Genomic DNA, 21,129 nt, shown 5'->3' on the forward strand with positions numbered 1-21,129 from the left:
CAGCTGGGCCCTGCTGGTACCACCTAGGCATCACCTGTGTGGCCCGGGGCTCTCAGCGGCCACAGGTATCCTTTGGATTTGAAGCTTTGGCCCTGAGGCATGGACTTGATGGACTTTGCAAGGAAAATCTGCAGCCTCACGCACGACTGTAAACCTGTCAGCTTCTAGTCATCAGGCGCGCCCTCATTTGTTGGTTTGCCTGAGTGTCTCAGGCCTGGCAAGAGGAGCCCTGGCCCTTCTGGTTACCTCTGGCCCAGGGGTCCCCAGGGGTCTGCACTGTTCCTGCTCCCACTGCCGGCTGGTCCGGGCAGCATTGGGACAAGGCGTCTAGCTCAGGGAGGTGGCAGGTCCCCTGCCGTGGGGTTGCAAGCGTGGAAGCGAGCTGCTGCCCTCTCCACGCCCTCCTGTGCCCCCCGCGGGCTGAACCCTCAGGTGCTGTGCGTGGAGAGGCCTGGGTGGGTTCCGGGGCCAGCGTTCTCTCCGGACCGGGCACGGGTCACTGACTGCCTCTGCCCCGGGACCCATCCTGGGATGCTTCGGGGCGTCTGCAGGCTGTGGCGCTGGCCCAGGGGTCTTGTCCCTGGCACACTCGCCCCCTCCCGTCTCGTTAAAGTTTTTGGGTGTGGCAGGGACCTAAGGGACGTGCTGCCGCTTCTGCCTTTCCTGCCCATCTGTGGATGGGGAGACTTCTGAGATACTCCACCCCCGGCTGGCTCTGCCCAGGAGAGCCATGGGCCGGTGGGCAGGGCCCGTCCTGGCTGCCCCCAGCACTTGCCGGCCGTTTGTTGTCATTCTTCGGGGCGCTGCGCTTTCTAAATTAATTCGGAGCTGTTGTGTTTCCTTCTCACGGTGTATCCCAAGCTGTGCCAATCCCTGATGGGCTCTGGCAGTGCCAGCGGCCGTGCGGGTAGGTGGCAGCTGAGAGTGGGCGCAGCAGCACGGCCGCTGGCAGCAGGTGGCCGCCCGACCCGGCAGGTGGCGTTCTGTGAGGCAGCGCGTGCTTGGTGCGGAGAGGGGCGTGAGCCTGCTTGGCAGGAGACGTCTTGTAGCGCGAAGGACGGCTCACTGCAGGGGTGCCTTCAGAGCGGCTTGCTCGCGCCCCGCACGCTGGGCTGCAGCAGGGCAGCCGCCAGACCCTGAACTGCCACGGGCCGGGGGAGGCGCACGGGGCGGCGGGGCGAGAGGGCGCACCTCCCTGTTTCTGCAGGAGATGGAAGGCAGGCCTGGTGTTGTGAGAGAAGCTGAACTCCGTGGCCCGGGCCTGCCGCAGAGTCTGGGAAGGCCGAGGAGAGAAGCTTGCTCTGTGCCAGGCCCTGCTCGAGGTGGGAGACCGGGGGTCTGAGCAGGCCCGGGCCCACCAACTCCCAGCGTGTCTGGGGTGAGCCCCGCTGGAGCCCACGGTGGTCCAGCAAATCACCAGCGCCATGTGTTCCCGTCACTGCTCGCTCTCCACCCGCGTGGGGGTCTGGAATGTTGAAATGGGGGACGGGCTGGACCCCGGGACCTGCCCGGCTGAGCTCAGGCACCCCGGCTGCCCCTCCAGGCCGTTGTGCCAGTGGGCACCGTGACCTGGGGCGTCAGCACTGGGGGGCAGCCTGCGCCCCAGGCCTTCTCTTGGGAGCCCCTTTGCTTCCCTCTCTTCCTTCTGTTGAGTTTCTCGGGGCTCCCTTTCCCCCACCAGATGGCATGTGCATCAGGTGTGGCGCCCTGTGCGTGAGAGACAACAGAGTGGCCTGCGGGCGCCCACCACCCTGAGTCTGGGAGGCCTCTGCCTGACCTGCCCGGGCTAGCCCTGTGCCCCACAGCCCTTCCTCAGACCCCTTTCCTCCCCCTTCCCCTCCCCCCTCCCCCTCCTTCCTCTCACAGAGGGCCAAGACCCTGTCTTCTGCAGGAGCCCCAGCTCTCACAGATGGGTGGGGCTGCCTTGAGCCCCCTTTCTCAGGGGCCCCCAAACAGCCCTTGGTCCTCACCCGTATGGCCCCAGCTGCCCCCAGCCTTACACTGGCCCCAGCAGGAACTTTTTGCCGGCTGTGTGCTTGGGAACTGACCCTGAGGCGGGTGCTGCTGCCGGCTCAGGGGCTGCATCCTGTGCAGGGACTGGAGGATCCCAGAGGGGAGGGGAGGGGAGGGGAGGGGAGGGAAGGCAGAGGGGGAGGGCAGGGGAGGGGAGGGCAGGGGAGGGCAGGGGAGCGGAAGGCTCACTCTGGAGTCTGCTGGCCCAGCGCAGCTGCAGCCGCAGCTAAGGCCGGGCTCCTCCCTGTGGCCTCCACGGAGCTGAGGGTGGGGAGGCAGGGATGCGGCCCGAGCTCCCGTGCTCGTGCGCTGTCCTCCTTCTGCCGCCGCAGCGCCCGGCGCCGGGCAGGCTGGCTGTAGGGCTGAGTGAGGCCGGGGCCCCCCCCACACCCAGGCTCCCCTCCGTGGCCTGCTCGCTGCCCCTGTGCTGCAGCCCTGCCCCTTCGGCCACCAGCAAGGAACGGGTGAGCAGCCGGAGAGCCCAGCATCCCGGAGCCTGTGAGGGGTACGTGGTTTTCTCTCCGTGGCCGCTGCTTTTGATAGTGGGCTTATTTCCAGGCTCTCTTGAAAGCGTCTCTCTCTGGCCCTGACTCCGAGGAAGCAGGGCAGCGATCCTGAGAGGCTAGGCTGTGGCCAGCAGGAGTGCTGCCCTCACAAGGGCCACCGGCTCTGGGCCACGTGGTGGAGCCGGGCTTCCCTGGGGTGGCTGAGGCCCAGTGTCTGTCAGACACCTGCGGGGCTGTGCTGCCCACCCTGTGTCTGCTGGGGGAAGCCCCCCTCTGTGCTCCCGCCCCTGTGGGAGAGGATGGGGGTGTCCCTGGGGGTCAGAAGGGCAGAGGCAGGCTCGTCGGTGCCCATCCCGTGGTGCCCCGTTACTGTCACAGCACCTGCCGGGGGGGGACGAGGTGTGTTCTGCAGCACCCCCTTCAGGGACAGGGACTGGTCCCTCTCCGTCTCTCGTGGCTTGGAACGTGGGGTATCTGTCCACCTGGGACTCGCGGGCAATTTTCTGCGCCCCTGAAAGCCCCCAGCAGAAGCTGCCAGGGTGGGGTGGGCCTTCACCTCACAGGCTGGGCTTTGTCCCCTCAGCTGGGCTGGCCCGGCTCGTGTGGAGGCCCCGTTGCTGTCGGTGGAGTGTGGACAAGGCCCCTCGATTCTCCCTTGGGGACTTGGGAGCCCCTGTTGCTCCCCTGGGCTCTGGCCTTCTAGAGTTTCAGCCCGGTAAGGGAATGGATACCCCTTCCAGCCCTCCTGGCACATATGGGCCAGGCCCTCAAATGGAGGGACATAGTGATGACGGAGGACTGCCCTTTTGTGAGGGCAGAGACACACGCCAGTAGACCCAGTGCGGGGTAGGTGTTGGCTGGTACCTGGTCCCTCCTGGGCAGTCAGAGGCCTCTGGCCTTTGCGTCTGAGCATGTCAGCCCTAGGCACAGCGTAGGTTAGAGAGGCCTCGGCGTGAGGTCTTGGCCTGCTCGGGGGCCTCTCCTGCTGGGCTAGCTTCACTTCCTGTCCCCTGGCAGGTGCAGGGAGCTGGGCTGAGCACCGTGCCCGGGGCGGGGGCACTGTGGCTGGCTCCGTGTTTACCTGGATGGGGGTCCCCGCAGGCAGCCAGCAGCTCTGTGCTTCGTCCCACCTGGCTCTCAGGGAGTTCGGGGCCACCGGTGCTGGGCCCTGCCAGGCAGGGAGACCTGCAGCAGGTGGAGAGAGAGCCTTGTCTTCGGGTGGGCAGGACCAGGGGGTCATCTGGGCACCGGCACGGAGGGGGGCCGTCTTGAGAGAAGTTTAGGTGCTTCCGGTGGTGCTGGCCCTCCAGAGCCCCTGAAACCCTGGGCAGGAAGGGCTTGCCCAGTCCAGACGCCGGTGCGGACGCTGTTCGTGTTCAGGGCTAACGTATGAGGTGCTGCCTCTGCCTCTTCCAGCGTGCTGTGGAGGGACCTGCCCTTCCCGGGAGGAGCTGAGGGGACTCGCCTGCCCTGAGAAGGGGCGCTTGCTGTGCTCCCTGCTGCTTCCCCAGAGCCCAGAGGCCAGCATGCAGCGGGCTCGCCAAATGTCTGTTGACTGACTGAGCGAGCTCTGTGCAAGGGGCACACTGGTGCTGGTGCTGCCTGGGCATCCTTTCCTCAGCCCTCTGGCCTCTGGGGTGGCTTTTGTCAAGCGTGAGGGTCCAGTTCCCTCTCTGGCTTCCTCTATGGTCTGCAGTTGCTTTTAAAACACTTTTTTCACTGTTTTCTTTCTAAGCTTTTTCACGTCCCTGGTCACTTGATTCCACGTAAGGAACAAGTGGACCTCAGGCCACAAAAGCAAAAGAGGCTGTGAGATGGCAGGCCTGGCTCGGTGTCGGGCTGCAGACAGATGGCTGATCACCTAGCATCGTGCACTGTCAGCGTGGGTCCAGTGAGGGGGCCTGGGCCCGGGACACCCGATCAGAGGGCCGCAGGTGAGCAGGAGTGGCCAGTAGGCCGCAGAAGGGCCAAGGGGCCTCAAGGGTCGCTGTGGTCAGGGCTGGGCTCGGAGCCTAGGAAGGCACAGTCCTCCATGACCCAGGGCCAAGGGAAGAGGGTCCAGGGTGGACCCCCCGGTTGTGAGCTCCGTCTCTGGAGGCTGGAGCTGAGCCTTAGGACCTGCCCCCCGCTGAAGGCAGATTCCTGTCTCTAACATGCACGTGCGTGCCCTCACCTGTGAGGCCCTGGGGGCTCGCATCGGTACATCCATGGCCACCCCATGCGCTGTCCTGGACACTGGCACCTCTCGTGCCCGCGGGTCCTGGAGCCCTGCCGGGGCTGCTGAGCCAGAAGTGGGTTTGCCTTTTGTCCTCAGTAAGAGGTGGATTTTGCTCATCGGGGTCTGAGTGAAAGCGGACAGGGTAGAGTACCCAGTCCCAGGATGTCCTGTCGTAGCTGCTTCTGGCTGAGGTCAGATGGGGCACTGGGGGGAGCAGCTGGCTCACAGTCCGGTGCCTGCAGGGTGTGGCCCCAAGCGGGCAGGGGCTGCTTGGTCTGCTGGGGAAGGGGTGAGCGCCAGCCGTGCCCCTGGACGAGCCTGCATCACGTGGGCGCTGCTTGCAGCACGCTCAGGCCTGGTCCTGTCTCTGGGGGGCGGTCCTGGGAGGGCGCGCTGTCTGCCTGGCACGGACCCTGCCTTCCCTGCCTTTGCTTGGGGCTCATGGCCTTGGGGTGCAGCCGCCTCTTGCTCCTGTGGGCCCCGCTCAGCGAGTTTGCCCCCTACCTGGATCTCCCAGCCACACGCTGTGCTGTCTTCTGGGGCGCGCCTCCCTGGGATGTGCTGGGGCTCCCCTCCCCCTGGGCCCAAGGCCTGCAGGTGGGGTGGGGGCTGGGAGGTGCTCGCTTTCCCCTCTTCCATCCTCTAGAGGGATGGTTAAAAGGGGAGGGAAGACCCACCCCCATAATGTACAGCGACTGTCAGGGAGTAAACTACTCCCATTTCATACAGACGGGTCAGTGTCGTCGCGCGATCGATGGCTCGCGCACAGTAATTATAGGAACGAGCGGCATGTGTCGCTTGAGTGAGTTTGAGAAGAGTAGGGTCTCAATCTTTCCTCTAATAGGGCCCCGACAGTCCCAGCACTGCGTGTCTCAGGCTGACGGTGTTGTCATTAAACACCAGGTACTGCGGGGCGACAGAGGAGGCGGCCGCAGGGCCCGGCAGCTGACAGCGGCGCTTTGTCATCACCCAGCGGCCCACGCTCCTGTTGCAGCGGTGCCGACCGCTGCTGCGTGACGTATGGCCCTGTCGGGCTGCCACTGTGACTTAGTAGTCAGTAAACGTTGTGGGTTTTTTTATAAATTTATTTTATTTTTTATTTTTGGCTGCTTTGAGTCTCTGTAATCGGTAAACGTGTGTCAGAGGCTGGTCCCCAGTTCAGACAGCAGTGCTGCAGGAAGCCCAGCAGGGTGAGGCCCTGGGCCGGGGGCCACTCCCTCTCCCTCGAGGGCCAGACCTCTCCTCCCAGGGCCTGGGGTCCCCTCCCCGCCCCGTTGCAGATGTGTGCACACCGTGTGTGTGTGTGTGTGTGTGTGTGTGTGTGTGTGTGTGTGTGTGTGTGTGTGTGTGTGTGTGTGTGTGTGTGTGTGTGTGTGTTAGCGAGCACGTCCACTCATCCTCCCAGGCAGCCACCTGTGTGTCGGAGTCTGGCAGGGTCTCTCCACGGGCCGCCCGAGCCATTCCTGAGGGACCTGCATGAGTGCTGGCCTCCAGTGGCCCAGGGTGCAGAGCTGGGGTGTCCTGGGTGCCTAGGAGGGGCCTCTGGCTGGCCCGTCGCCTCCTCTGTGACTGCCCCCGGAGGTGAGGGCTGAGCCGCCTGACTGCAGCGGGCTTTTCCGTGTTCGCAGTGTCGGGAACCATCAAGCGCAGGAAAAGTGGAGTGACTTATTAGACTCATAAAAATTCATACTTTGCGATCCCAGTCATCCCACGCGCGAAGCTTGTTAGAGCGCGGTCCCTGGCAGCTCCCGCGTGGCAGGGGCGGGGGCGGGGCGTTTGCCTCCTCCTGCCGGCTGCCATCCCTGCTCATTTGGAGAAACGGACAGGCGTCTGCAAGCACGTGAAGAACCGTTCACGGGGCTGGGGATTTGTCATGATATTACTGTGTTCTCGTGGGTGGGAGCAGGACGGCCAAGCCCTGTCACCTGCGTGCTCCCTGCACCTGCAGGGCCTGGGCAGGGGCTGGCTGGGTGCCGGAGCACTGAATGCAGTGGGCCCAGGGCTGGCACCAGGTGAGCAGTGCGCCCGTGTGAGAATACAGACAGAGGTCTAGGCATGCAAGGGGAGGTCTGCAGGTGTGTTTCTAGCTGTCTTTATGGGACGGAGCGGTGTGTGTCTTCTAGGCTGATGTCAGTGGGAGTTGAGTCCATCTCTGTCCTTCCTGAGAGACTCCTGAGCAGAGGCCCATTGGCCCAGTGCCCCCTGGCCCAGCCTGGGCCCCATCCTGCTGGGCATGGTGGGCAGGTCATTTTCCTTCTCTAGGCCTTAGTCTTCTGATCTCTTCACCGGGGGGCTGACGTGCCCCGTCAGCTCTGCTGTGCGGTGGGCATTGTGGATTCTGTGCGAAGGGGATGCAGGGACAGAGGGTCCTCACTTCTGTTGACAGGGAGGTGACACCTGAGCTGGCCAGAGCCAGTCCTCCCTGGGTCCTTGCCTGTAAACAGTGGAGGGGCCTGGAGGTCTGGGCAGGATGAGGGCCCAGCCCCCTGGGGAACTGGCTTCATCCGCTTCTTCGCAGGCAGCGGCAGGGTCCTCCCAGCAGGTGTCTCGCCCGGCTCCGCTCCTGGCCCGGCCCTTCAACGAGACGTGAGGGGCCCGCGGGGGGGCTGCCGTCCCCATCCACCACCCACCTCCTGGACACACCTGCTGGGGACCACCATTCTGGCAGTTGCTCTGGCTGTGTGGCCTCCTTAGCGCCTGCCTCGGCCTTCCTCTTGCTGCTTCCTGATGGTGGCGGAGCCTCTCCTTGTGGCCCCTGGGGTCTGCTCGCCCCTCCTCAGCCCCAGGGCGCTTTTCACCCCCAAATGCTGTTGTGGCCTTGCTATCTCCAGGACTGTGTCACTGAGGGGACAGCTCAGATGGGGCTGACTTTCGGAAATGCCCTGGTAGACGGGCAGTGTCCAGAGAGGGCGACGCCCCTCATCGTGTGGTCTGGCAGGGTCTCCCCACCCAGTAGCAGTGCACCCTCATCGGGAGATGCAGCGTCTCGCTCGCGTGGCCTTTGCTCTGGCTCCAGTCGTGGTCAGCGCCATCCTGCCAGGCCCGGGGCTCTGCACGCAGCTCGGATGGGCAGCGAGCCTGCAGGTGCTGTGGAGCCTCTCAGAAATGTGCGCCGGCTCCCCTGTGGCCACTCGCCCAAGAGGGCGGCTCGGCCACGGAGGGAGAGAGGCTGCCTGGCCCCCGCTTGGCCGGTCCTGCGCGTCGGCCTCCTGCCTGTGGCTTCCTGTCCTGTGTGAGGCCCGCCTGCTGCTGCCGAGAGGGCCAGGAGCCTCTGGGCCCCCACAGTCCAGCGGCAGGCCCGGCTTCCCTGTCAGATGGGTGGGAAGGTGAAGCCCTGGAAGGGCTGTGTGATGTGTTCTGAGCTGGGTACCAGGGGCCCGTCTGGGCTCAGTCCCTCCCACTGGCTCTCTGGGGACCCTTCCCTGGCTCAGGCTCTGTGAGCTCATTTCCTGCCCGCTGTCCAGACCCACCTGTCCCCCTCGGCCGGCCTGTCCTTGTCCCTGTGCTGGCGCAGAGTCTGGGAGCAAGGTGTCCCATCTCCCTCGCTCTGATGGACAATCCCAGACGCCTCCTGCAGCCTCTCAGCGGTCACGGTCCTGGAGCTGTCGTGCCCCGCACACTTGCAGTGGCAACTCTATACTGACTTTGCTCTCCTGTCTCCCTGCTCCCTCTCGCCTGCTTCCAAAATTGCTGCCTTCCAGATACACCGTCTGTACCCCAAACTCTCAGGCTCTGTGCTCAGGGGGGCCCAAACTGCGGTGACTGGTACTGGACGGGGGGACTGCGACCAGGCCCACAAGCCTCTAGTGCAGGGCTGGGGTGAGAGAGCTGGCGCAGCATCAGGAGGCAGGGCCTTTGCGGCGGTAGCTGGAGACGGGGCAGCAGGAGGGGAGCCAGGGTTACGTGGTCGTTCTTGCCCTCTAGCCATGTGGGGCAGTGGTCTTCGGGAGGCCCGTGGGGTCGCCTGTCCTTTGTAAATGTCCTGGACGGCACTGAGGAGAAGGACAGGCTCAGGGCAGCCACCCCCAGGGGAGGCCAAGAGCTAGAGGCCTCCGTAGCAGTTCTAGAGCTTCAGCTCCCCACTGTGGCTGTGCTGACTGTGGGGCACACGCTTAGCCATAAAGCCAAACACCAAGGCTTCTGAAGACACAGGCTGGTCCATCGCCTTGGTGGAGATTAAGGCCGGGAGAGGGGAGGAGCAGGGGGCCCTGGGGCACGGGGTGGGGATGCTTGGCGATGGGTAATCGATCTCGGTGTGTCTGGACAGACAGCTGGGCGGCTGCGGGGGCTGCTGGCAGCTGGGCTCCTGGGGCTTGTCCCATAGCTGCCTCTCTCCTGCCGGCGGCCCCAGACAGTCTCTGCTCAGAGGGGTCCTGGCTCCCTCTCTTCCTTACTCATTATGCAGTGGTGAGATCGGCAGCACCCCTTCTTCTAGTTCTCTCCCTTTGAAGTTCCATAAAAACCTGAACTCCCTCTCAACGCCCCTAGTCGCGGTGAAACACAGCGAGAGCAGTGACCTCCGTCTGATGGGCTCTGCCATCTGTGGTGGCTCGTTGAGGCCGGGGCCGGGGTCAGCTGGAGGCCGGGCTGCTGCAGACAGCGCCGCCTGACCGGCCACGCGAGCTGCACAGGCCCCGGGAAGGCTGGCGCTCTGCCCAGTTCCGCAGCCTGAGTGCCAGACCGCCTGGGCTCTGCTGCTGTCGGTCCAGTCCCCGCCTCTTGGCCGGTGGCCTCCCTCCCCAGCTCGCTCATGCAGGAGCCGGGCCCTGCTGATAGATGGGCTCACATCCCATTCAGATATGACGCCAGCAGTTTTTTTGTAGTTTGTCTTCCATTGCGGTAGTAAAGTTTTTAATTAGGGAAGCTAATGAGATCGATTAGTCATTAGAAGTGACCTCTGCACGGCAGGGCGGAGAGGGCTGCGTGTGTGTGAGCCTGATAACGCAGCGCCCGAGCGTCGTTGGCAATAAAGGCGCGAAGGGTTTGATTTGAGTGAAACGTGCCACGGGGAATACATCATGCGGAGAAAAAAATTACAGCCCTGGGAGTCTGTAATGAAGGGAATTAAACCAACATCCTATCTAAATAACATGATTATCTACACAAACCCTCAGCCTGCCAGGAGGAAGGGGAGAGACTGCTGCCTGCCGGGGCTGCTGCCGGGGCAACCCTCCAGCACCACAGGGCCGGGGGGAGGCCGGGTGCCCTGCCCACGGGGAGCTCGCCCATGCCTGCCGCTCTGCCTTTGCACTGGGTTCGAGGTTCCAGTCCCTGTGTGCCATGCGTGGTCTGAGGAGCTCTCACTCCTATCAGCCGTAGGATGGGGGGCGACACCAGCCATCTGTCCGCCCTGCTGAGCTCTCTGTGCCCTCAGCGTGGGCACCCTGGCCTGTTCTCTGCAGGGCCGCTGTCCTGAGTGCTTCCACCCCCACAGCCAGGCTGCTCATGGGGAAGACCAGGAGGGTCTGCGGGGCCAGGCTGTGAGGGTCACAGCCCCACTCTGGGGGGCGGGGCATGGGCTGCTGTGCCCTCCCCTCTGCCACTCGGGATCGCGGGGGCTGGGGTCTGATGGGGGCCGAAGTCTGGGAGGTGACACTTAGCCTTTTAAGAGGGGGGCCTACTTTATTACTTTGTATTTTCTTAGAAGTGGTTATCAGGTACTAATAAGTAAAATGCAGTAAGTTAGTGAAAAGTTAAATTTCACAGTGGGGCTGCATTGCAAAGGAATGTTATAAATACTGATGCCCGTTAATAGCAGGAATGAGGGCCAGGCCCAGAGGTGGTATGTCCCAAGAGGAACTTTGCGGAATGCAGAGTCCAGTCCCTTGGGCATTGGGGGCTGGGGGCTTCCTGGAGGAGGTGGCATCTGGTGGAACAGGGAGGGGGATGGGAGAAGCCGATGTTGTGCCTCTGGGCGAGGGGGGGTGAAGCTGGCCAGGCCTGGGGCTCCCGGCGCTCAGGATGAAAACAAAGTTGTTGAGGAGGGGCCCTGCCCCAGCACAGCCCAGCCCTCCTTCCCACCCTGCACACTGGTGCCCCCGAGCTGCACAGCCAGGGCCCTGGGGCTCTAGGGTGCGTGTTGCAGCCCAGACTGGCAGGTGGTGGCTGGTGTGGGAGCTCTCCGCCTCAGAAGGGGGCCGAGGGCGGGTGGCCCCAGCGGCGGCGGAGGGGATAGGCAGGTGGGCTGTCCAGGTGCAGAGGCTGTGGGAGCAGGGAGTGGGTTTGGGGCCGTGGTGTCAGCGTGGGGCTTGGCAGTGACTTAGAGGGATTCCTGCGCTCCTGAGTGCTTAGCTGGGACAAGCTGTTAGCCATTTTCATTGGTCTCTTCTTGCTTGTAAGACCTTGAAAATTCAATTCAACAAACATTTATTTACCGATGCCGCCTGTGTGCTAGGCTCTCCCGTGCATCCCAAATGTGTGGGGGCTGCCTGGAGCCAGAGTCCCTCGCTGTGGCCACTCAGCAGGATCAGGCATCCCGGGTGATGCCCGGTGCTTCTGCCGAGCTTCCCTCTTTCTCCCTGACTGCCCCCTGAGCTGCCACCCTTGAAGGAGAGAGAGAGACGGAGACGGAGATGGAGACTGTGGGGTGCTGGCCTGGCCTGGCGCGAACTTCTGTGGACCCCTGGCGGGCAGCCGCTGTGGGCCCCTGCCTCCAGTCCCGGGGGCAGAGGCGTCCTCTGCTCTCAGCACTCCCTGGGCCTTGCAGCCCCATGTCCACCCCGACCCCGGCTGGGTGCGTGGAGCCTGCACATGCTGCTCCTGTGGTCTGGGGGCTCTCGGGGGGGCTCTGAGCCTGTGCTGTGTCCTGGCCTTCTCATGTGGGTGCACGGGAGCCCTGTTAGAGGCTGCAGTGCCCCAGGGATGGGTTTGGGGACACCTGAGGGAGGGGCTCTTCCAGCATCTGGACAAGGAGGCATAGTGCTGTCCTGATGGCCGTGCAGGTGCGGTAGCTCCCGTGGGGCGGACTTGTCCTGCCTGCTCCCAGGCAGGCCCCGCACCCCACCGCCCATCAGGCTGGGTGAGCCTTGGAGAGAAGGCATCTGGGCCAAGGTGCTGATTGCTGACTGGGGGAGGGCCTGGCTGTGGGCTGGTGGTCTGTTGTGTTTAGGGCTCTGGAAGGTGACTTCTACCCAGTGTTACTGTCACTGTTCACTGAGCAGTCACCGCTTCTCGTGGAGTTTGCAGGTGCTGGGAGGATATGTCCTTGGGGCCCAGGGGAGCAGGTTCGGGTCGTGGAGCACCGGTTTGTGCTGTCAGAGAGCGGGGTGGCTGGCCCTGAGCAGCCAGGAGTGTGGGAACCTGCGTGTCTGGTGCCACTGTGCACCTGCTGTGCTCCCTCTCCTGGGCCACCCTGGACCCCAGGCGGCCTTCAGCTGAGGGTCAGCTAATTCTTGCCCAGGGATCGTAGGCCTGTCCTTGTGCCGAAGCTCTGGTGGTGAGAGCACGTGTGTGTTTTCCTGGCCTTCTTGTCTCTGCCCCTTCCCATTCACCCTCCCCCCACGCCCCTCACCCCCTGCCTGGCTGTGCTGCCCAGAAGCTGTCTGCTGCTGGGGTGGCTGGTAGGGGCCCCCCTTCCAAGCAGAGCCCTGGGCTCCGCGCAGGCAGGTTAGGTGGGGCCACAGGGAGGCGCCTTTGGGAACCAGGGTCCGAGCAGCCTGGCCTGAGGGGCTGGGGTGCTGGGTCGGTCCCAAGAGGCAGCAGCGCCCGTGTTCCCATGCTGCGTTAGCTTTAATTATCTGGGCAGTTAGAGCTGTCTATTATGAAAGCCGGGCAATTAGATGCGTTCCTCATAGCTATGGGGAAATTGCTGGCTATCAAGTGGAAGGGAACTGGGGCAAAACAGATCCCTGTTAATTGCATGAAACATTCAGCAAGAAATAAAGCTGTGGCGTACATCACCCTGCAAAGTGTTCTGAAAACAGGAGTGATTAAGCACATAAACCTACATGGACACCCGGGGAGGGTTCCCAGAGGGGGCGGCGAGCGCTTCACGCCCGCAGCCTCGCGGACCCTCACTGCCCACGGGGAGCACCGGCCTGCCACGCCAGCTGCTGCAGCTGGCCGCACCCGCCCCGCTTGCTCTCCTGGAGGCCGCGCTGGCCGCCTCCGGCTCCGGCAGCCCGGGGCTGCTGAGCTCTCTGGGAGTGGGCGGGGGGTTGGATCAGGGGGTGATGGGAGGCCCCACCGACCTCCACTGACCACCCGTGTCTGGGTTTCCCTGCAGCCTCCAGCCTGCACGGCCAGCGGACCCCTCCCACCAGCAAAGTGATCAAGACTCGCTACCGCATCGTCAAGAAGACCCAGGCCTCACCTCTCAGCCCCGCCCCCGGGCCCCTGGCCCCGCCCTCCTGGCGGGCACTGCGGCTCTCCCTGTCCAGGTAGGAGGCCTGTGGCTGCTGGGCTCCAAAGTGCAGGGCGGGGCCTGAGGACCGAGCACACCCCCAGAAGTGCTTGGTCTACAGTTGTTGGCTGGGGAATGGGCTAATTTTTCTGTCTAGCAATTTCTGCACGAGACGTGTGGCCGGCCTGTGTGTGCCGTGCACTCACGCAGACACGCACGCTCCCCGTCCGCTAGCAGCCAGCTGCCAGCTTGGGGCGGGGGGTGGGGTGGTGGTCTGGGAGCAGCCGCACTGCCTGGGTGTCCCTCAGGGAGAAGCTTCTGGTGAGAGAGGCTGGGCCATCTCACTATCGCTGTACTGGTTGTTACGGGGGTGGGGTGAGGCTGTGTGCCTCTCCGGCCGCCCACACCAGGGTCTGGCCTGCACGCTGAGCGCTGTGGCCTCGCTCCAGGCTGCTTCTGCTGGAGGGCATGTGTGGTGCGGTCGGCTCCCTCTTCTTTTCTGGGTCCCCTGGGCCCAGAAGCAGGAGGGCTGCAGAGGTTGGGGTGCGGCTCCTTCCTTCAATGAGGCAGGGGAAGGGGTGACAGCCTCGGTGGGTTGGAATCAGGCAGTGGCAGGTCCCCTCCCTCTGTCCTTCTGGGGAGCGGTGTGGGAGCCCCTTGGCCCAGTGTGGGCTTCCAGCTGGCTGTGCTGGGCACTCCAGAGCACATGGCCTCAGGCCTTGGGGCCAGGGGGCCATTGTGCCCCAAAGGGCTGGGCCACGGGGCAGAGCAGCTATAGTCCTGGGCAGGGGCCATCCTGCCAGCCCCCCACGGGCCCCCCACTCTCTGGACATGGGAGAGGAGGTGCTGGCCTACTGGCCCATGGTAGGTGTGCCCGGAGGTCAGCGGTGGCCACTGCCCTCCTCCCTTCCCACCAGGCCACACGAAACTTGGCCCTGCTACCGACTTTTCTGGAGGCAGTAGCTGGAAGTATATTTTAAATTAATTTTACTGCACTTTTTGTAGTATTTTTGTTTTAAATAGATTTATAAGCATCTTGGGGGCTATTTCTACAAATTTATGAAGATAATTTTCACTCTCTCGATAAGGTTAAATTTACACCTTCTATTTCCATATTAATTCACGGTGCTAAGTGGGTCTAATTTTCTTCCATTCTCCTATCTGGTGAGCATGGCCTTTCCTAATGCAATTTCCCCCTCACTAAATCACTGTGATTGGGAGTCGTGATCGAGCTAAATTAACTTAAATTAATTTACTTAATAAGAGCCCCAGATCTTCGTGAATGAGGTTCAGATTTATTGATTCTTGCTCCTCTCTCCCCCTCCTGCAGTCGGCCTTCCTGCCCGCGTCGGCAGCCCTGGCCTGGCCCCGCCTCTCCCAGGGGGCCTGGCTGGGGACCGGGGGTGACCTTCGTCAGGGAGGCACCAGCGGGCCTCTCCTTCCTGGCCTCTGAGTGCCACGGAAGCCCAGGTGTGGGTCCAGCTGGCCCAGTGTTGAGTGTGCCAGGCCCTGATGTGGCCACTGAGCAGAAATAGGTGCCAGGCTCAGGGGTCGAGGGCCCCTGAGGAGGGCGGTGGCTGGGGGCGCCCCCGAGGCAGCAGCCGCCTCCTACTTTCAGCCGGAGTGTCGAGCCCATCAGGCCGAGAACAGCCCGGTCAGCAGCAGGGCGGGGGGTGTGCCTTCCCCTCAGTTCTGGAGACAGGTGGGGGCTGCCTCATGGACAGGTGTGTGAGGTCCGCACTCGGGTCAGGTGGATAGGATGGGCCATCAGGACAGGCCCAGCCCAGCTGCCAGCCCCGCCCGGCCACTGCTTGCCTCAAGCTCCCAGCGAAGGTGGTACCGGGCCTTATGGGGAGGGCGTGCCCCTAGATGGCTGTGTGTAGCCCCGCCAAGGGCCGTGCCGAGTGCCCGATGGCTCAGGCCCCGCGGCCCTGGCCTGTGCTTGGTGTCTGGGCGCTCTGAGGCAGATTCCCAGCTGCACCAGGCCCCAGTGCCCTCCCTGGGCATGGAGGTGCAGCCGAGCCCACGCCAGGATGGCCACGTGTGCACTGAGGGCATGTGTGGGCTGTGCTCGGTGAGGCCTCCCTCCGCCCGCCTGCCTCTCTGCAGGCCTGCCTGACCCGTCGCCACGCATCTGGGAGGCTCCTTGAACCCAGAGCCCTGGACCCTGAGGGCCTGGCCTCTGGACGTGGTCTGCGGGGCAGCAGGGCCGAGCGGCCAGGACGCCCTGGGAAGCGTGGGTTGGGCTGCCAGTGGCCTGGGCTTCCTATGCTCAAGGCCACCTGTGCCCTGGTGAGGCTGCCTTCTCAGCAGTTGCCACCCTCCAGCTGCCCAGCTTGCCGTCGGCCGTACACGCCAGGCTCAGCTTGTCGAGGCAGCAGGAAGGGCTTGTCTCCAGGGCCGGAGGCCAGTCTGATGCCCTCCCACCCTCCTCCTTCAGCTCCATCAGAGCTGGGGCTGCCTGTGTATGGTCAGCAGGTCCCAGAGAGGTTCTGGGGCCACCTGGCCTTGGCCATGGCCTTGGCCTCTGTCCTGTAAGCGGCAGGTTCCTCAGCTCTCCCTGGCAGAAGGGGGGTGGGGGGCTCGTGGCTGGACTGAGGCCAGTGTGGGCTACGGGCTGCTGCAGTGATGAGAAAGCAGGGCGGTTCCACCAGGCAGCGGGGCTGAGCCCAGGAACCAAAGGCTCTTCTTGGGCCTCCCAATCTGTGTCCCCCATGGAGAGAGGACACCTCCGAGGGGCGGGCTGGCAGGCAGGCCCCAGCAGTTCTGGAAATCTCAGTGGGCAGAGTTGGGGGCTGGTGGACACAGGTGGGAGGTGAGGCGGGTGGCCCAGCAGCTGAGTGCCAGTGTTAGCGTGAGGTGGCCCTGGACCCCACCCCCCTGCAGACCCCTCACTGTGAGTCTCTGCAGAGAGGAAGCTGTGTGTGCGTGGCGGGGGCTGCCAGCCTGGGGGAGCCCAGGGAGCCCCCGGTAGGCGGCACACAGCGTGTGACCCTGGGCTCAGCCCAGACCCGCGCCTGACGGCCATGGCCTTGGCAAATCCCTGCCCTCCCTGTGCGACGCCACGCTCAGTCCCGCACCGCGAGGGGCCTGGCTTTAGAAAGACTTCAGAGGTGGCGGGGCTGCTGTGAGCCCTCTCCCGAGAGGGATGCAACAGGGCGCTGCCCAGGCCCCTCCTCCACTCTCAGCACGGCCCTCACTCATGTTGGGGCCCCTCGCCTTCCAAACTCTTGGGGCGGAGCCGGCGGCCTCAGGAGAGGCACGTTGCCTTTGAACGCTGCAGCGTTCTCCTCTCCTCCCCACCCTGCTGGCCCTGGGTCAGGGGCGGCACGGCTCCCTGCCCGCTCCCTGCTCTGGGGGGGCTCGGGAGGTGGGCATCCCCAGGCCTGGCTCCTAGTGTCTGGGAAGAGGCAGAGGGTTGCAGGGTCCTTGGCCTCTCCCCTCCCGGAAGCCCGTGTTCCGCCCCATGACTTGAGCCACCGTGGCAGTGTGGCCACCACTGACTGCTGTCCTGGGCGGCAGGCTGCACGTCTGCCTCGCAAGGCGGCTTTGCACTGTTTCCCGGTTTAGACAGAAACCTACTCTGAGCCCCATGTCAGTTTTGGCCTAATATGTGGGGAGCTGAGGGGCCACATGGTAGCCCACATTCACAGCAGGAGTCCTGGGGTCCCCTTCCCCCCACCAGCTGTCTGGTCTGGAGGTGGAGGAGGTTCTGGTGCTTCTGTGGTGAGGCCCTGACTCCAGAAACACCCGAGAGGAGAGTCAGCTGGAAGTAGGGCAGTTAGCCCGTCGGTTCTGTCGGCCGGTCAGCCCTCGTCCACGTTGGGGCAGACGGAAGGTGGGAAACGGCCGGGCAGCAGCTCCTGGACGCCGTGGGCACTGCCCATCCCATTGAGAGCCATGGGCCGGATGAGGCAGCCGCTGCCCTGGCCAGGGGAGCGTGTGGAGGCCGGAGCAGGAGGCACGCAGGGTGGGGGGTGGCTGCCCCTGCTGGGAAGGACTGTGGCCTGAGTGGGGCAGAATCCTCGGCACCACGGCTCCGGCTTTGGGGCTGCCTGCGTGCAGGGGGCGTGGAAGCTGGCCCGGGCAGGCCGGGTCCAGGGCCCCAGGAGGCGTGGCTGGGGCTCGAGGACTGCACAGCGCCGCTGCCCAGAGCTGGCTCCCAGGACCTGGGCAGCAGGGGGGCCCACGAGCACACCCCGGGGCTGAGGCACACACTAAGCGAGGAGTTAATTTTTTTTGTTCTAAGATTTGTGGATTTGCCTGTGTCCTCGCCAGCTTCCAACAAGTTCATTAATCTGAACTGAAGCTGAAATGCGACTTTTATCCCTAAACTGCCTGTCGCTTTTTTGCTTTCCAAATTCATTTGACACGAAAGTGCAGAATAAACAGAAGCCCCTGTGCTTAAGCAGATGAGTCTGGCGGCTGCTCCATCCCGACTACAAATGGTGCTGCCACAGGGGCTGCCGCTCGCTGGGCTGCCTTATTTTATTTTATTTTTGTGTCTGTGCGGTAAATCTTAAGTAATCTCTGGGCAGTTTGACGAGGTTTGGGCTGCGATTTTTCTTTTCTTTTTTTTTTTTTGCGGTACGCGGGCCTCTCGCTGTTGTGGCCTCTCCCGTTGCGGAGCACAGGCTCCGGACGCGCAGACTCAGCGGCCATGGCTCACGGGCCCAGCCACTCCGCGGCATGTGGGATCTTCCCGGACCGGGCCATGAACCCTGCATCGGCAGGCGGACCCTCAACCACTGCGCCACCAGGGAAGCCCACGAGTCATTATTAAAGAGGAATTCGGGGCGAGGATGGGCAGTGTCCCTGTGGGGTGGCCTCGGCTCCACGTCCTCCCTTCACACCTACCCTTGCCGACTCCCTGGAGAGCAGGAGGCCAGCCTTGGCCCTGCTTGGCCTCCTTCTCACCTCTGGTTATCGGGGTGTTGGGCAGCTCGGGCTGCCGTAACGAAACGCCTCACACGGGGCGGCTTATACCACAGGTGTGTGTTCCTCACAGTCTGGAGGCTGCACGTCTGAGGTCAGGGTGCTGGCCGGGCCCATTTATCCTCCAGGTTGCAGACAGCCACCTGCTCGCTGTGTCCTCATGTGTGGAGGGAGAGCAGAAGGCTCGGGGGTCTTAATGAGGACACTAATCCCATCACAGGGCCCCACCCTGACGACCTTATCTCACCTTCATCACCTCCCAAAGGCCCCACCTCGAAACAGCATCTCACTGGGTTTAGGGCTTCAACATAGGAATTGAAGGGGGGAATACAGGCTTCAGTCAGAGAAGGGAGTGTCCTGTGCAGCCCAGTGGAACTGGGGTCCCCACAGCCTTCTGCCCTGCCCTGAAGGGTGTGGCAGTTAGAGGGACCCCGGGGAGAACCCTTCTGGGAAAGCAGTGTTCCCTTCCAGTCGCCTCCACCATGGCCAGAGTCCGGGGTCCCGCTGTCTCTCTGGCGAGGCCCCAGCCTGATGGTGTGCAGAGACCCCTCCCAGCTCAGCCCAGGCCGCAACCCTGTGACGGAGCTAGTAGGGTGCCCAGTGCTGGGCAACGGGGCTCCCCTGCAGATCCCTGTGGGCAGCCGTCCTGTGCGGGCGAGTTCTCTGCCCGCAGCACTCGCCTCCCAATGGGCAGAGGGTCAGGAAGCAAGCAGAGGATGAAGCGAATACTTTCACGGGGTGGCGAGTGCTGGGAAGCGCTGAGACTCACCCAGGGTGGACGGACCACCAAGGAGCCCAGAGAAGGCTCCTCTGGGGCTGGGGCCAGCGAGGTCCGTGTGGGCCACATTGTGAGGGCCTTTCCCGGGGGGCTGGGAAGGAGCCCGGGATGTCTGCTCAGAGGGCAGCGGAGGCTGGTGTGGAAGGTGGGACCTGGGCCCTGCTGCTGGACCCGCAGGGGCTGGGGAGATGTCGGTGGGGGCTGCGACCCTTCCTCCTGGTGGCCCCTCTTCCCAGGCTGTGACTGCTGTGTGCAGGCCCTGGGCACACACCGTGGCCGACCTTGACCTTGACCTGGCTTGCATGGTCCTGGGGGTGCTCGCCTGCCTCTGATGTGGAGGCTGGGGAGCTGCACGCCGCGCCTGGCTCCGTCCAGCCCTGTGCCTCTAGCTGCCCCACGACAGCTCTGCCCGTGGGCAGCTTGTACTGACAGCCGAGGAGGCTGCCGGGCCGAGCGCCGCTCCGGCTGCCTGTGAAGGGGCTGAAGGGGTTTTGGCGAATGGGTAGCAGAGCTCTGGACTGGTTCTTTTACAGCAGAAAGTGCCCGTCTCAAGCGAGGAGAACGTTCCCCTGGTCTCACCGGAACGCCCCCTGGGCTGAGGGTCCCGGATGACCGCTTCGGGCCCCGCCTGATCCGTCGGCAGCGGGCAGTCAGGACTGTCCTGGTTTCGTGTCAGAGGCGGGGTTTCCCCGCCGCCCGCCCCCACCTGGCTTGTGCCCGGGGTTGGGGGCAGTGAGAGTGGAGGAGTGGGACAGGAGGGGTCCCCCAACACGTTCTGTGGAGCCTGGTCTCTGCCCTGACGGGGCTGTCCCCTCCGGGAGAAGGGCCTTCCATCCGGGCTGGAGCTTGGGGTTGTTGGGGTTGTGGCTTTCAGTTGGGTGGCACCTGAGCATTTTCTTTGCCTGGTCCCTGTGTGTTGCAGCGCAGGCCTGGTGGAGCAGAACAGGCGGAGTCCCCAGGCGGGTGGCTAGTGGCTCCCAGCTGCCCCTGGGCCTGCGGAAGAGGAGCCAGTCCACTCGCTCCCCAAGTGTCCGTAGAGGGCCTGTCCTGTGTCAGGCCCCTGCCTGCTTGGAAGCTGCAGCCCAGGGCCCTGCTGCCCACTGACCACCACTCTCTCTGCCTGGCCCTGCAGATGGTTGCCACTGGGCTGTAGCCCTGCTCTGTGGCTTGTGGCCTGAGTGGGCCACTTCTATGTCAGCACATTGGGGGCAGCGCCCTGTTGCTGCTGACCACCCCTCAGCCCCAGGAGAGCTGTGAGCCGGGGGCTGTCGTGTGGGAGGGATGCATGGAGGAGCCAGGGCGGGCCTGGGCCAGTGGGCAGGGCGGGGACGGGGGCTGTCGCCGTGCGCTGCTGGCTCACTCCTGGTCCCTCCTAATCAGTGTCTTGCGTTTAATTTTGGGGGGTAACTTTATTTCACATGCTTCTGAACTTATAGAAAAGTTGCAAAAGTAGTACGCGGAACTGCTGTGTATTCTTCCCTTGAATCCACCGGTTATTTGTACCTTGCCGCCTCTGCTGTATTGTTTCCACTCTCTGCACAGACCATTTGTGAGGACATTGCAGCCTCGGTGCCCTTGACCAGGGCAGCAGAGGTCTCCTCGGCTGTGACGAGACTCAGCTTCGCCGTTTGGGCAGGAGCGCTGTGGGCCCCTCTAGGTGATCGTGGCGTCGAGCCTGTGTGGGCGTCCTGTTCCTTGCTGGGCCTCACCCGCTCCTCCTAGACCCTTAGTGATTTCCAGCCCCTCGTTCCTTGCATATCGGTTGGTCGGGTTCCTGTAAGGAACTGCTGTCCCTCATCTCCTGTTGCCTCGTATATCCATTTAATTATAATGGTGTGGACTCCCGATTCTTACTTTTCAGGCTATAATCTGTTGATGTGATTCACTCGACCCTTCGTCGGCCATGGTGCTGGCCCACGGAGGCCCCCTCTGGGCTGGTCCTGTCTCCTTTCCACGCGGCACCGTCACTCACCGAGCCTCGCTCACCTGCCCAGTGGAAGCTTCCAGGCTCACCTGGGACTTGCCCTCTTCCAGCCCGGAACCAGCCGCGTCTTTGCGGACCCTGGCTCCTGGCAGCACAGTGGCTCCTGGCCGCTCGCAGCCGCACTGCCGAGGGTCTCGTCAACAGTGCCAAGGGGTGACGGGAGCATGTCGAGCGGGTCCGGGCAGCGGGGTGCGTCCTCCTTGCAGGCCTTCCTGGGTCAGAGTCCGCGCACCTGTGCGCACAGCTGTCTCCATGCTGCTGCTGCTGCTGCTTCAGGCCGCCTCCCCCTGTGCCCTCGTGACTCCCCCGAGGAGCCCTCTTCTGGCCGCTTTCATTGTGGTCCTTTTGGCTGGT

General features: G+C 63.7%; 1 protein-coding gene across 1 annotated transcript in view; it reads left to right on the plus strand.

Moving 5' to 3' along the window:
* ZC3H3 (zinc finger CCCH-type containing 3) overlaps positions 1-21,129 on the plus strand; it is an 81,777-nt gene that overhangs the window by 16,446 nt on the left and 44,202 nt on the right. The window contains exon 4 of the mRNA XM_082675217.1: positions 12,962-13,115. Coding sequence (XP_082531343.1) covers positions 12,962-13,115 — 154 coding nt within the window. The remainder of the gene's footprint in view (positions 1-12,961; positions 13,116-21,129) is intronic.

Source organism: Grampus griseus, assembly GCF_964374135.1.
Source record: "Grampus griseus genome assembly, chromosome: 17".
Classification (NCBI taxonomy): Eukaryota; Metazoa; Chordata; class Mammalia; order Artiodactyla; family Delphinidae; genus Grampus; species Grampus griseus.